At 49.6% G+C, this 13,905-nt stretch overlaps 4 protein-coding genes across 7 annotated transcripts; 1 reads left to right on the top strand and 3 right to left on the bottom strand.

The window, feature by feature from the left end:
• Positions 1 to 60: 60 nt before the first annotated feature.
• Positions 61 to 2,871, bottom strand: LOC108056429 (uncharacterized). Its single transcript, XM_017140217.3, has 4 exons — positions 2,596 to 2,871; positions 2,245 to 2,521; positions 713 to 2,188; positions 61 to 657 (listed from the first exon to the last, which is right to left on the bottom strand). The coding sequence occupies exons 1-4, from the start codon at positions 2,708 to 2,710 to the stop codon at positions 522 to 524; spliced, it is 2,004 nt and encodes a 667-aa protein (XP_016995706.2). The 5' UTR covers positions 2,711 to 2,871; the 3' UTR covers positions 61 to 521.
• Positions 2,872 to 3,185: 314 nt separating this feature from the next.
• Positions 3,186 to 4,178, bottom strand: LOC108056407 (uncharacterized). 2 transcript variants are annotated; one of them, XM_070218740.1, is made up of 4 exons: positions 3,956 to 4,106; positions 3,738 to 3,881; positions 3,558 to 3,691; positions 3,186 to 3,499 (listed from the first exon to the last, which is right to left on the bottom strand). In XM_070218740.1, exons 1-4 carry the CDS (start codon positions 3,959 to 3,961, stop codon positions 3,259 to 3,261), a joined length of 525 nt encoding a protein of 174 aa, XP_070074841.1. In that variant the 5' UTR covers positions 3,962 to 4,106; the 3' UTR covers positions 3,186 to 3,258. The 2 variants fall into 2 exon arrangements, with proteins under 2 accessions (XP_070074841.1, XP_016995676.2); XM_017140187.3 differs by having other exon boundaries at positions 3,196 to 3,499; positions 3,951 to 4,178.
• A 413-nt stretch (positions 4,179 to 4,591) lies between these two features.
• Positions 4,592 to 13,889, bottom strand: LOC108056420 (apoptosis-inducing factor 3). 3 transcript variants are annotated; one of them, XM_070218282.1, is made up of 4 exons: positions 13,852 to 13,889; positions 10,258 to 10,344; positions 10,052 to 10,185; positions 4,592 to 6,640 (listed from the first exon to the last, which is right to left on the bottom strand). In XM_070218282.1, the coding sequence occupies exons 1-4, from the start codon at positions 13,857 to 13,859 to the stop codon at positions 4,908 to 4,910; spliced, it is 1,962 nt and encodes a 653-aa protein (XP_070074383.1). In that variant the 5' UTR covers positions 13,860 to 13,889; the 3' UTR covers positions 4,592 to 4,907. The 3 variants fall into 3 exon arrangements, with proteins under 3 accessions (XP_070074383.1, XP_044250479.1, XP_070074384.1); XM_044394544.2 differs by lacking the exon at positions 13,852 to 13,889 and adding an exon at positions 10,573 to 10,821; XM_070218283.1 differs by lacking the exons at positions 10,052 to 10,185; positions 10,258 to 10,344; positions 13,852 to 13,889 and adding an exon at positions 8,841 to 8,994.
• On the top strand, positions 6,746 to 7,621 carry LOC108056423 (uncharacterized). The gene has a single exon (XM_017140209.3). The coding sequence runs from the start codon at positions 6,810 to 6,812 to the stop codon at positions 7,557 to 7,559; it is 750 nt and encodes a 249-aa protein (XP_016995698.2). The 5' UTR covers positions 6,746 to 6,809; the 3' UTR covers positions 7,560 to 7,621.
• Positions 13,890 to 13,905: the final 16 nt, after the last annotated feature.

The following is a 13,905-nucleotide window of genomic DNA, read 5'->3' as shown; positions in this document are numbered from 1 at the left end:
TATATGAATCGTTTGGGTAAAAATCTCTTTAACAGCACAAAACAATAAAGAACCCATCGATTCGGATATGACCACACATATTTATTCCTTATATTCATATTCGCTGGAGGTCTTACAATATATATTTTGTACAGTGGAACGTCTGCCAACGGCTTCTGGTCGGTCCTCTCTCTCTCTCTCTGTCGCTCTGACTTCGTGCCATCTCGCTTGCTTCCAAGAGTGCGACGCGACCTGGTAACTGGTATCTGGTACCTGGGATCTGGGATCCCGTATCATTCATCCGAATTGCTTGCGCCCGCCCCAAACGAAGCCAGTTAGTATATACACGGACCGAGGCAACCTATGTACACGGAACAGGTTTCACAAAAACACGCTAAAAGCTTTCTTAATTTACGGGTTGGGTTTCTTCCACCCCAGCGATGCACTCGGCTGGGATCGCCAGGAGTTTAACTCCGTCTGCATTCGCCGGGGATTGGTCTTGTTTTGATTAATGTATCTCTATCTCTGTATCTATATGCATCTCATTTCGGGGGCTCCGGCTGCTCCTGCTGCTCCTCCTCGTCCCCGTAGCAGCGTCGCTTGAAATCGCCAAAGAGATCGGGACGCGGCTGGAGACCCTGCTGCAGATGATCCACGCTCACCGCCTGAGTGGTGTTCCTGGAAGAGGGCAAAGGTTAGAAATCAAGATACGCTTCATCATCAGACAATTCACCTGGTTTTGGTCAGCACCGTGCAGCCGTGCTCCACGGCCATGGTCAGCGAGTAGAGCGTGGCCAGGTTGCACATGCTGTCGGGCTCATGCAGCTCGATGTCGGGCAGTCGGATGTGGGTCTGCTGCGGGTCCTGCAGGAACCGGGCGATGCGCTCGTTGACGCCCCTCTTGATGCTGAAGCCCGGCCGCTCGCCGTTGATGCGGCGACAGCCGGCGCGGATCTCGCGCACCTCCTGCCCCTGCGCCTGTCCCGGCGGCGACGAGGAGAGGAACGGATTCGAGGTCTCGCCTGACATCTCGCTCTCGATCTGCCGGGAGGCAGGCATGGTCGTCCCGTCGGCATTCGTTTCCATCTCCGAGCAGGCGTTCAGAATCTCTATGGGCTCGGAGACGCCGGCCGGCTGGAAGCGGGACAGATCCTGCAGGGATTCCGGCAGGATCTGTCCCGGCGACTTCGGCTCCGCTGCCCCCGCCTCGGTGCCGGACATCAGGGTGTCGTCCTCGCCAATTGTGTCGTCCGAGCGGATCTGCGGCAGCAGCGACTTCTTGGTGAGCTTCCTCTTGGGATCGTACCTGGCCCCGGGCCCGAATTCGTTGCCCGGCCAGTCGGTGAGTTCGTCGTCGCCCTCGCGGTCGGTGTCGTGCCGCCGGTGGTGGCCACCCACCTCCGCCTCGCTGTCCGAGGAGGAGCTCAGCGAGCTGGAGCTCAGGAAGTCGTACAGCTCGCTGCAGTCCATCGACTGCGCCTGGAACTGCAGCGGCGGTTGCGGCAGCGTTTGGAAGCGGCGACGGCGGTGCGTCTTCGAGGAGCTGCCGCTGCTGCTGCTGTGGGCCGCGGTCTTCTTGCGCAGCAACGGAGCCGCTGGCGGTGTGCTCAGCAGCAAGGCATCGATGTCGGTCACAGGCACTATGGTGTCCATGCTGAAGGAGCTCAGGGCGACGGACGTGGGCGTGGGGGTGGGCTTCTTGGCCACATCCGCCTGATCAGGCAGCTCCTCCTTGTCCTGGTTCTCAGTCTTTTGTTGCTTGGGCGCCGCCTGCTGTCCCTGGGCAGCCATGCGGTTGATCTTCGAGAGCAGCCCCTTGTTCAGCGGCAGCAGGCGGTCGCTGAGGGGCTTCGATGTGGAGGAGTAGCTGCGCGGGCGCATTCTCAGCTGCTGGTGGTGATGGTGGTGCTGCTGCTCGTCCACCGGCGCGTGTGGCGCGGCGTACAACTTGGCCGCCTCCTGCTCGTGGTAGCGATCGCGGTTGGAGCGCTTGCGCTTGCCGCAGAAGAACAGATGCGAGCGGTGCCCGGCGGCGTCCGTCTTCAGCAGGCGCTTGCGAATGGTTCCGGTGGCGGAGGTGGCACTACCGCTTAGCAGGCCAGGCTGCAGCGGCGACTCGGCGAACGAGTGCGGCGTGTCCTTGCTGAACTCGAACTCCATGGACATGCGCTTGATCTTGCGCTTCCTGCGCGAGTTGGGCTTGTAGAACCTGAGTGTTTCGAGGGTTTAGAATGCTATCAAGGGGAGCAGGACTAGCAACCTCACCTGGCCGGACTGAAGGTGGTCTCGTTGAGCGAGTCCGACTCCAGGGCGCCCGTGCGTCCAGTCAGCGGCAGTCGCAGCGGCAGCGTCGCCTCCGCCTTCTCGTCCGAATCGCTGGCCAGCAACTTGAGGCTGTGCGCGTCCAGGCCGTCCACGTTGGCACTTGGGTGGTGTTGGTGGTGGTGGTGGTTGTAGCCGTGGTGGTGCCCGTGATGGTGCCCCTGGTTGAGGGCGTCCGTGGGACTGCTCGACGAGTCCTCCGTGGGCTGGGGGGCGCAGGCTAAGCAGAGGGGGTGGGTGGGTTACCGCTGGCGGGGATTCGTCAGATTCGTCGGCTGGGATCGCACTACTTACGCAGATTGCCCGTGGAGCGTGTCCTGCGACGGGAGCCCCACCTACCGACGCCACTCGCCCTGTCCATCAGCGTGAGGTCCAGAGCCAAAGTCAGGTCGTGCGAGAACTGATCCATGGCTGTCCGCGTCCCTGTCCTCCGGTCCACTGGGCTCCTCTCCTTTTTCAGGCGCGGCGCATTTAATCGCGTTGCGTTTCGCACGTGCACAAACAAGAAACAAAAATGCACCAAAAAAATGAAACCTATCGGGGCGAATCGCTCTTCGATATCTGGGAGGCGTTATTTGTCTGAACCTATCGGGGCCTATCGCCCTTCGATTGGTTAGCTGGCGCCTATCGGTGTTACCGTATTACGGGGTTTTACACTAAATAATCCAGTTGTCCCCTAAATTTAAAAAAAGCTCTTTAAAAATATTGATCAGTGATTTTCTTAAATAATAAATAATAAGTAGCAATTAAACAAATAGCTAGCATAAAAACATAAACATACATATAAACCAGGAAGTATCAAATTGATTTGAATTGTCTTGTGGTAATTCAATTTAGTTAATTAAACACAATTTTCATTTCATCGTAATCAATCGTAAAATGTAATATTTAAAATATAACAAATTATTCGATAGTGTTGTAAAACACTTAGCCGCTGGGCGGACAAGACAGGACATGTCAAAAGCCCGCCACGAACAAATTGAGGGCGTCCATCGTGCTCTCCGCCTTCCCAGGAGGACGCGCCACGTGGCTCACCTGCGCCAGGCACTCCACGCAGTTCCACAGGAAGCGGAGGCCGTGCCACAGGCGCCTCAGGACGGGGGGCACCTGGAGCTCCTGCGCCAGGCGCAGCTGCTGCATCTCGTGGCAGAGGAGCCGTCGGCGCTGGACGCGTCGCAGCTTCAGCTCCAAGATGCGCCTGTGGAAGAGGAGCCGGGATTAGGACAAGATATTCGAGATACCTTCCAATCAGTTACCTTCGCAGCTGCGTGCAGGCGTTCTCGAAGTCGTTGATCCGCATCCTGGTCACGATCAGCTCCTGGCTGAGGTCGAAGACCCGGGAGCACAGCATCAGGCCCCGCGACTCGAAGAGATCCGACTTGTCCATCGCCTAGAAGGGGGATTTACTATAAGGTAGCTGGATCTGGAGCACTCACCAGATCCTTCAGCCTGCGGTTCCGCTCCTCCAGCACCTGGGTGCGCTCCTGGGCGGCGGCCAGGCTCTGGGACAATCTGGTCGCGCCGGTCGTCTGATGGAGGAGCTCGACGCTGCTGCCCAGGGACTCCTCCCAGCTGAAAGCCTGCCAAAGGTAAGTCGATCAAGGGCTTATCTTAATGATTATTCCCCGAATCCGAATCCGAATCCATACCATACCACCATTCCTGCCCAGCCTGGTGGCGAAAAACTTGAAGCCCTCGTTGAGCAGGCGCCACGATTGCCAGGATCGCTGGGGATTCCCACCTGGAGAGGCCATCTCGGTGCTTAATTTGGAATTTCGACTGCAAACGCGGGTAAATCAGTTGGGTTGAGTAGAAAAAAGGGAGCAAGTGGGGCTTGAGCTCTAGGAGAGTTTATAGGTACGACAAAAACACAGTTTCCAAACGAACAGGAAGGCTAAGGTTCCTGAGAACCAGGAAAGGTTATAACTAGACCTCGGATTTTGCATATTTGCATCTTTTTATAGGATAAAGATAGATCAATTCCGAAAGCACCAAAGTTCGTTTCAATAAAAATATAGTTTAAAATTAATGGCGTATTTTCTTTTTTTGCATAAAATGCATATGCATAAAATATGCAAAATATAAAACAAACTGAACTATTCAAGATTGACCATTTCATAGCCAACGTAATTTACCCGAAGAAAATGGTTTGTTCCTTTTCGTCATTTCTGAGATATCTAATTTTTTCCCAAATTTTAGGACACCTACCTAGAAATTTTGGTAAAAATCGGACAAATATAAATATGCAAATCCGAGTCTAGTTGCAACTCCCACAATTAAAAACGCCACCTTTTAACTGGAATTACGACATCGTTAAAACACTTTATTTAGCAAAAATAAACGAATATGACTCAAGAAATACATTGTGTGGCAAGGGGATAAAAAGCTTAAATCTTTGATCTTCTCGGGGGCCCAAAAGCGGCCGCCGCGGCAGGAACTCCAGGGAGTCACTAGCCAACTACGATTATAAATATACACAGATGGGGTTGGACACCTTGCAGGTGCCTTGCATAAGGAGTATATAATGAATACCCAACGATAGCATGAATATGCATACATCTAACAACGAATCTCAGCGATAATACACAGGTGTTTCTTCATTTTTCCTAGCGAACTTGGGGCAGCGGCTCGCCCAGCTTCCTGGTCCAGTCCTGCCGCGTGGCGGGGTCCTCGATCTGGCCCCTTCCGAGGCACTTGCCCTGCGAGATGAGCTCGGCGAACTGGGCCACGACGGGATCGCGGCCGCACGAGGCCACCGCCGTCACCGTGTCCGCCTCGTTGACGAAGTAGGCCACGAACTTGAACTCCTCCAGGCTGCCGTCGACGATGACCTCCTTGTAGGAGCCGTGGCCCGCGTAGCGGATGCCCTTGCCGAAGATCAGGGTGAAGAAGAAGGGCACGGCCTCCAGCTTCTTGACGCCGCCGCACATGTTGATGGCCGCCACGCGTCCGTGGTACTGGGCCAGCTGGTAGTGCCCGATGTTCACGCGGTCGTGGGCCAACCCATGGATGTGGGCGTTGGCTATGTCGCCGCCCACATACACATCCGGCACATTGGACTCCAGGAAGTCGGTGACGTCCACGGACCCATTCCGATTCACCTTCACGCCCGACTTGGCCAGGAACTGGGTGTTCAGCTTGGAGCCCGTGCCCAGGATGAGCAGGTCGCAGGGCAGCCGCGAGCCGTCCAGCAGCACCACTTCCCTCACTCTGCCCTCGTCGTCGCCCAGGATCTCCGAGATGCCGCTCTGCATGCGCATGACCACCTTGTTGTCCTCGAACAGCTGCAGCACCCGCTGGCCGATCTCCGCCCCGAAGGCGGCCTTCAGCGGCACGTTCTCGCGGCCCACGACGGTGACGCTCTGCACCTTGGCGACCAGGCCGGCGGCGGCCTCCAGGGCGATGAAGCTGGAGCCCAGACAGACGACGCGCGACTCGGCGGAGATGGAGGCCAGGATGGCCTTGGTGTCGGCCAGCTCGCGGACCGTGCGAACGTTCTGCAGATTGACGCCCGGAATGGGCGGCCGGAAGGCCGAGCAGCCGGTGGCCAGGTAGATCTTGTCGTACTTCACCACATAGCCGTTGCTGCAGTGCAGCTCCTTCTGCGCGGTGTCCAGCCGCTCGGCGGCCACGCCCTGCCACAGCTCGATGTCGTACTCGCGGTAGAAGTCCTCGTCGCGGAAGCGCAGCTGCTCGATCTCCAGGCTCATGGCCTTGGAGATCTTGACGCGGTCGTAGGGCAGGTACTCCTCGCGGCACACGAAGATCAGGCGGCCGGTGAAGCCCTCCTGGCGCAGCGTCTCCACGGCCACGGCGCCCGAGGGACCGCCGCCCACGACAATGAAGACCCGCTGGTCGTCGGGCTTCCGCTTGACCATGTTCTTCAGCCGCTTGTTGTTGGCCAGATCGGAGCGCTTGGCCCGGAGCAGCACCTGCCCCTGGTTGCCCACCTCCACGCGGTAGCAGGGCAGGGAGTCGAGCCCGGGAAAGTCCTCGATGTCGCCGTTCTCCAGGTTGAAGCAGGCGCCGTGCCAGGGACAGCGGACGCGACCCAAACCCAAGGCGCCCGTCTGCAGCGGAGCCCCGTAGTGGGTGCACTTGGCGCCCACCGCCAGCAGGCGGTCGTTCTGCTTCACCACCAGCACGCGGGTGTCCTCATCGAAGTCCACCTGCCTCATCTCGTTCTCCTTGAGGTCCGCCACATTCAGCTCCACGTTCACCGCACCCGTGTACTCCGCGTCCGGCGAGGAGGCCTCCGTCGACATGGTTGTGCTGGGACTCTGGTTGCTCTGGTTGCTTTGGTTGCTGCACTTGGACTGGTACGAACCCACGGCACCACCTGGCGGGGCAGAGAGAAAGGGCTTTAGAGATAGGGCTATAGATAACACAAATATGTATGAGTGTGTAGGGGGGGCACATAAAAATTTTCCAGTTTTTCTTTGGGGAAAGTCGAGCGCCGCTTGCTGCTCAGGTAGAAAGATCGAAGATCTCGGGGCTCAGTCAAGAAAATGCCTCGCTCGCGTTTGGAAGTCTTTCTGCTGGTGATAGTGGGCCTGGGACTGGGATCAGTTCGCTCGCAGCTGAGCAGCCTGCAGGAACTGGAGCTCAGCTCGCTGCGCAGCCACCGGCAGCTGCTGCAGGCCGAGATCGCCCGCCTCTTCCGGGAGCAGCCACCCAGAGCACCCGAAACCCAGCTGCTGCTGGACGAACTGCAGCTGAGGGACCACCAGATGGGCCTGCAGATAGACAGCCTGGAGGGAGTCTCCAGGGGCGACATCACCACCCAGAGGCTGGCCATCAACCTGACCGCCGACTTTGAGCACCTGCAGCACAAGCTGGACGACCTGAAGCGCCAGCTGGAGTTGCTGGACGGGCGGTTCGCCTCCCAGGGAAAGCAGCTGGAGGAAGCAGCAGCACCGCCGGCCGCCCCCGGACTGGGTTCCTTTCTCTGGGGTCCCCTGCTGACCATGCCGGAGTTTCCACAGGGCAGTGTGGCGAGTGATCAGCAGCAGGATCACCAGCAGGAGCAGCAGCAGCAGCAGGGGTCCAGTCCCTCGATCATCAAGCGAGTGCTGGACATGCTTAGGCCTAGGAGCCGGTGGTCCGAGTCGGAGAAATCGGCTGGAGCGGCCAAGCCCGCCCGGCCACTCAGCGCCGAGGAGCTCCTGCCGCAGCTGCAGGAGCAGCGCAGGTTCCTGGACGACGCCATCACGCGCCTGGAGCTCCTGGCGGCCAAGAAGGGCTCCAAGAAGACTTAGAAACCTAAGAACCTATCGAATATCTATGGAAAAGCACTTGCAAGCACAATATAATATAACTGATTATATGAAACATGAGTAGGATCAATGTCAATTAATTTATAGTGATATCACTTTAGTAAAGTCGAGCCCAGATCTGATAATGTACAAACTAAGTGGAGTACGTCAGGGGGATATTTGGGATTATTATTTGTGACCAGCCAAGGTAGTTTCTGAACTATAATTAAAATCGAAGTACTATTTAGTTGGATATCACTAACATTTATTAATAAAAAGTAATTAGTAATTAGTACGAAAAGTCTCTATTCAAATTAGATATGTAATTGTAAAAATTGTATTTGCAGTGCAATTATCTAGACAAATAATGAGGGAGGGAAGACTAATTACCATCGAGGGTTACCTGGCCACAACAAAGCGGATCTTAGCGACGGGCCCCGATCGATTGACTCATCCGACCCACTTCAATGTCACTACAACTCAGCACAACTCGAAACCCGAACCGTGCTACGTCATCAAGAAAAGCCAGACGGCGGGGGAAACTTCCACAGACCATAGACCATCGGCGTAACACCTGTAAACGTGTGTTCCACTCTGTTCTAGTCGGTTCCGATAGCCCTATCTCAAGTGACTGGCTTTATGATGTATGCATAAATTGGTATCGCTGCCATATCATACATATATCGCTGATATGGCCCATGATAAAGCTCCGATGATGGAGCTCTTTGCGGAAGAACAGGAAACTAATCGGGGATCAAACATTCGGAGTCACCAAACAACAAGTAGAGCAAGTCATCCCCAATTCACATACAGTGAGGGGAAAAAGTACGGTGCTTTTGAGATGAGAAAACGAGGTATGGTAACTACTAAATTTCTATGAATATAAAGTACTAAATAAATGGGTATGGGTATTATTTGCCTAAAAAGTAGGATTTTCCTAGGATATTCTAAGGATTATCTGACTTAAAAAGGAATCGCAAAAAAAAAAAAAAAAAATTTTAATTCCTAAAGGATTTATTGTTTACAACTACTATTTCCCTCTAAAACCACTACACCTCTGACCTGCACTGTACATTTCTAACCTCTTTCAACTCTGCTGTCTAATTAGCAGTGATTCGCCATGTTAATAACGCAGTTGGGCCTGGGTTTCCCACACACACACTCTACACACATGAGAACAAACCGGTTGGCCTTGTCCAACTCAAGCGAGTCAAGAGCCAGACCAAATAATAATAATAATAACAATTGCATGAGAACAAGTTTCACCAAAATAATTCAACTCACAAAATCAGTATCAGGTATCGCCGAAAAGGATTGGATAGGCCGAGAAGCTAAGAGAGTGTTTTTTTTTCAGCTTGGACTGGTTTTAAGAGCTTGCTAACGTTTAGGCACCGGCAGTTGACGGACGAATGAATCGGAGACCGCCAATTTAAGCGAACTGGGGCCTCTGCGAAGAGCCCAAGAGAACCGAAAGCAAAGGCAATGGCAATAGGCAATAGGCAGAGCAAGCTACACAGGCGAAATTCCGATAGCGGTGACTAACAACAGCTGCGCGTACAGTGGATATCGATTGGAATACCCTCTAAAGCTTTGAACCTAGTTAAGAATATCTTTTAAAAAATGTGAATGAGTTTAAAAAATTAATTTTCCCGAGATCTCATAAATCCGAATACTATTTGTACCTAAATAAAAGAAAGAGAAGACTCTATTTAGTTTTATGGGTTTCGTATCCTAAACATTCAGAATACCCTTTAAAAAACTGCAATATTGACTCATTTAACATTTCTTTCCAAAGTTTGATATGTATCTAATTTACAAAAGAAGAGATGAGGATCTTTATTAAAATATTTAAGAGTCTGCTTAGCCTTATGGGTTCACCAGCGAAGATCATACTCCTTTTTTTTTACCAGAAATGGAATACAAATTTGATATTACCAGATCACAAGATGTAAATTTACTATTAACTGATTTCCACTGTGGCAATGACGCAGCAGCAAAGCCAACAAGTTGCGCGCTCCCGCTGTCCATATCTCTTTCTCAATCTTGGACTTATGCCGCCGAGACAATTATCTAAGCCCCCTCCCCGGCAACACCCCCCAAAAGCGGGTCATTCCCATTCTCCTAATCACAATTCCTAACCAATTGGCCTCGTTCGATTGGTAAAAGGAACACGGCAATGTTGGCTATCGGATCATCTACGACATGACCACACACTTTTTGAATTATAGACGGAGAGACATGGGACTGCGATTAGAAAAGGTGCCCCTATTATGAATTCAAATCTGAGTTTGGTTACTATGAGAACCCATCTTAGGTTGATGCTCTTTTAATCTACATGAGGAATAAATCACTATACAAAACATATTTTTGCGTGCTGCGTATTAGAAAAAATATGACCTTCGAATGAAAAAAATTGCAACCAAAACGCAAATGTTTCTGTGACTGGAAATTAAAGTTTCGAAAGTAGACACTCTGTAAATCGGGGGTTACGTTACCTGTGTTACCCGTCGACTTTTCCTTTTTGGGGGTACTCCCCGTAGTTTTGTATTCCTTGCAGTTGATGGAACCCATTGTGAGTAGGCGGCGGTTGTTCAAAAACGGCTGTGCGTTGAGTATTCTCAGATGGGTTCTGCTTTGAAAATCATTTCGGAAATAAATTACAATTTTTGGCCCCAAAAATGCAACGCGAACTGGACTTTACCTTGGTTTACGCTCAAATATCCTCAGAAGGTTTTCGACGCCTCCGCGCGTTTTGGCCAAGTTAAGAGCTGCTCGATAGGGTTGCCACCTGAAAAGTTGAGTTTGCGGTTTGAGAGCTTTGTTTTTCGTTTTCCACTTAAATGCACTCAATCAGCGTACTAAAACCCGTTATCAGTTAGTTATTTTCACGAGCGTTAATCATTTCTATTCAATATATTTAGCCAGTGGCTGAATCATCGACCGCAGATGGATATTCCCCGAATTCCTAAACGTTTTCGAGACGCACATCATTGTTTATCTCACCACTGCCACTCACCACTCTCGCCGGAGTTGCAATAACAATAACTATAACAAAAACAAAACAACTGGAATCGCGTGGAAGGAGAGGACGCGAGAGCGTGCAACAGGTCTGTTCCGAGGAGACGAGATTGACGGAACTGGAATGGAGATGGGATTGGAATGGACCAGGAACGCTGCGCGGGGAGAGAGCAAGGCAGGAGAGAGAGCAGGAGCGAGGCACGTCTGGCGCGCGTGAACTGCGAACCGCGTATGGCGCTCAACTTCGGCGCTGGACTCGACTGGAACTGGAAGCTCCGTGCCTCCCCAGACGTGCGAGTGTGTGTGCACAGGGGCGGTCAAGATAGTAGTGTCCCACTATCTCGGCAAGCAACTTCCAATATTTATTTCTAATTTTCGCACCACTTATTCAAATCCACTCTAATCCGTTAATGCTCACTTAAGTAATCCGATGGAATTATAGTTAAACGTAAAGCTTTTTTTTAAAGATTAGTATTAGTTAAGATAGCCGAACAGTCAAACCTTTGTGTCGGACTACTTATTAAAATATTAGTCAATGTTCAGTTAATGTAGATGAAAAGCTTTTTCGTTTATTTTCCAAGATAAGCTTTAGTTGATATACATAGGTAAACAATCAAACCGTTATAGGCCCTAACTATCAGTTAAAAAAAAAATTTTTTTAATACGAAAAAAAAACGTTACTAAAAAATGGAAAAAATTATCTCCATATACCACATCACAGCACTGGGAGTTATAGCTTTGACCGCAGGTGTCCGCTCTGCCTTTCCGACCATTCGCGTGTGTGCTCCACTCCCCAAGACAAACGTCTGTGTGCTTTGCTAACAAAAACGTCGCGACCTTGCCGCCGTCGCACTTCACTCCCAAGCAATCTCTTCCACCTTCTTTACAACCAGCCACGCCCCCCGCCGCCTCCCCCAGCACCGTTTACCCCAACCCCTGCCGGCGTTAATTTGGAATGGCCAGCAACAAGAAGTCATAAAGAGAGCAGCACTTAGCCTGGCCTTCGCCGCGTTACAGACCAATGCACTCGGCGCCCAATTCACCTGTTGCCAGTGCTCACTGTAGCCACAGTCAATGCCGGCACAATTGCATCACAACAGCGGAACTAGAACTAGAACAAGAACAAGATTGTGGTTTCCATGACTCCTCGAGTGGAATAACCGCCCTGAGTAACCCTTTTTACTAACTTGCAGTCACTTCTTTTATAATTAATTAGAAAACGCCTGTTAGCACGTTATATAGACATGTTGATAAGTGTTTTACCTACAGATACGGCCAACTCTGTAGCACTCTACTGAGCAAATGGTTGGTATCTCGCTTTATACAAGGTAAACAAGGAAAAAATGGCAAAAAAATTAATTGTCCAGATTTAAATGACAATCGTTTGGATTCCATATTTGGATCAATATTACCATTGTTATGGTCAAAAAACGAATTCTTTTTTTGTGAAAAATTGGAATCTTGGTTTTTGGTAAAAATTTGAATTTTTCCTGTTTGTTTTTTTGCTGTAACTTGGCCAAAAATGGTCTTACACCAAAAATACATACTGTTTTGAACAGATAACAAAATAATAAATAAATCCAGAACACTTTCCGGATGATCTTGGAAAAATAAAATTTTCGCAAATTTTTAATTTTTTTATAAGGGGGTACCCCATAATTTTTTGCGAAAAATTAAAAATAAATAAAATGTCAAGGTCGCCAATCGTTAGGAAATTTAATAACGAGTTCAGAAAAGTATGACAATCCATATTTGAATCAATATTTCCATTGTTATGGCCAAAAAACGAATCATTTTTGTTGTGAAAAATAGAAATCTTGGTTTTTGGTAAAAATTTGAATTTTTCCTTTTTGTTTTTTTATATAAAACTAGAGGTGAACATAAAAAGTAACCTCTTTTGGTTAGCTCATTTGAAATCTTATTTAATCTTTAGGAAGCCAAACTGTTATCTTAATATTTTGAACTCAAACCCCTTTTTACAGACCATGTCAGGAATATTATCTGTCCTAAGCCCATTTCGTCAATGTCCGTCTGAGGTTACGGTTGACACTTGCCTGTGAAGGGGTTCGACTTGTTTTTATCGGACTCCAAGAATTACATAGATTTAAATGGCTCTTGCTGAACTTAATCAGGACTTTGTAGAAATGACGGCGGTGATTTTAAAACCAATGCAGGGCTTTCAAACTACAGCCAAACTTCCTTAACTCGAACGGAAAAAAAGAGAATTCGTTTTTTTTATATCGTGTTAGTTATTTGAAGTGGCCGTTCCTCTGAACAAATTCATGTTTTGAAGAATTTTTTCTGTCGTTGAAAATAACCTTTTAACAAGAAAGGAAGCTACCTTCGGCCAGCCGAAGCTTATATACCCTTGCAGATAAAGTAATGCTCACTCGGTGCTGTTCCAGGGATTCCAGACTCAGCGTTTCTATTTTTGAATTTTGTTTTTAAAGAGTCAAGAATTAAAACGCCAACTTCCTACAAAGTAACAATAAATTTTCTTATATATCTTTGAATATTCCTATGGGAGCCTTAAGATATAGTGGTCCGATTCGGCTCGCTCCGACATATGTACTACCTGCAATAGAAAGAAGACTTTCGGGAAAGTTTCATCGCGATATCTTTAAAATTGAGAGACTAGTTCGCATAGAAACGGACAGACGGACAGACGGACAGACGGACCGACGGACAGACGGACAGACGGACAGACGGACATGGCTAGATCGACTCGTCTAGAGATGCTGAACAAGAATATATATACTTTATGTGGTCGGAAACGTCTCCTTCACTGCGTTGCAAACATCTGACTGAAATTATAATACCCTCTACAAGGGTATAAAAAAAAACTGAAATTCAAAGATTGTATTTTGTACTGTCCGAATATTCTGGCATTAAATGTGTTTAAACGGTACCAAATAAAAATTCCCATATTCCTATAATAGACTCTTAAGTTTAGAAAGTAATAAATACGTTTTCGAACTAATTAGCAACTATTTTTCTTCCACTGTGCAGGAAGCGGGGCGAACATTCCAGTGGAATAGCCAAGCTCTTGGACGCCAGCGATTGCTCAATTGCCAAGTGATTCGCCTTCGATGTGGGCTATGGGTATCGACGCCGCTAATGGCAGTTAAACCACTGGCTGGACTAGATAATTGCCGTCGCGATGGCACGTCACAGATAAATAAATCTTCTAAAGGCGGCACGTACTTGCATTAGTTGCACGGACATGTGTATATACAAGAAAGTTATATGTAGAAAGCACTACTGCTGTACTACTCACACAACCATGGTTAGATATTGTCCTTTAATATTTATTAAATTTTAATTTATTTGT

This window comes from Drosophila takahashii, chromosome X (assembly GCF_030179915.1).
Source record: "Drosophila takahashii strain IR98-3 E-12201 chromosome X, DtakHiC1v2, whole genome shotgun sequence".
NCBI lineage: Eukaryota > Metazoa > Arthropoda > Insecta > Diptera > Drosophilidae > Drosophila > Drosophila takahashii.
The sequence above is the reverse complement of the archived record's forward strand: the minus strand, read 5'-3'. Positions and strand labels throughout refer to the sequence as shown.

Bases quoted from the DNA above. Each gene is read 5' to 3' on its own strand.
- LOC108056429 (XM_017140217.3), bottom strand. From the start codon at position 2,710: ATGGATCAGTTCTCGCACGACCTGACTTTGGCTCTGGACCTCACGCTG. The intron at 2,522-2,595 runs GTAAGTAGTGCG...CCCTCTGCTTAG, and splicing joins ACGCTCCACGGGCAATCTGC to CCTGCGCCCCCCAGCCCACG. The intron at 658-712 runs GTGAATTGTCTG...GCCCTCTTCCAG, and splicing joins ACGGTGCTGACCAAAACCAG to GAACACCACTCAGGCGGTGA.
- LOC108056407 (XM_017140187.3), bottom strand. From the start codon at position 4,055: ATGGCCTCTCCAGGTGGGAATCCCCAGCGATCCTGGCAATCGTGGCGC. The intron at 3,882-3,950 runs GTATGGATTCGG...TACCTTTGGCAG, and splicing joins TGGGCAGGAATGGTGGTATG to GCTTTCAGCTGGGAGGAGTC. The intron at 3,500-3,557 runs GTAACTGATTGG...CCTCTTCCACAG, and splicing joins GCCTGCACGCAGCTGCGAAG to GCGCATCTTGGAGCTGAAGC.
- LOC108056423 (XM_017140209.3), top strand. From the start codon at position 6,810: ATGCCTCGCTCGCGTTTGGAAGTCTTTCTGCTGGTGATAGTGGGCCTG.
- LOC108056420 (XM_070218282.1), bottom strand. The intron at 10,186-10,257 runs GTAAAGTCCAGT...TTTTCAAAGCAG, and splicing joins ATATTTGAGCGTAAACCAAG to AACCCATCTGAGAATACTCA. The intron at 6,641-10,051 runs GTAACGTAACCC...CTGCCCCGCCAG, and splicing joins AAAGTCGACGGGTAACACAG to GTGGTGCCGTGGGTTCGTAC.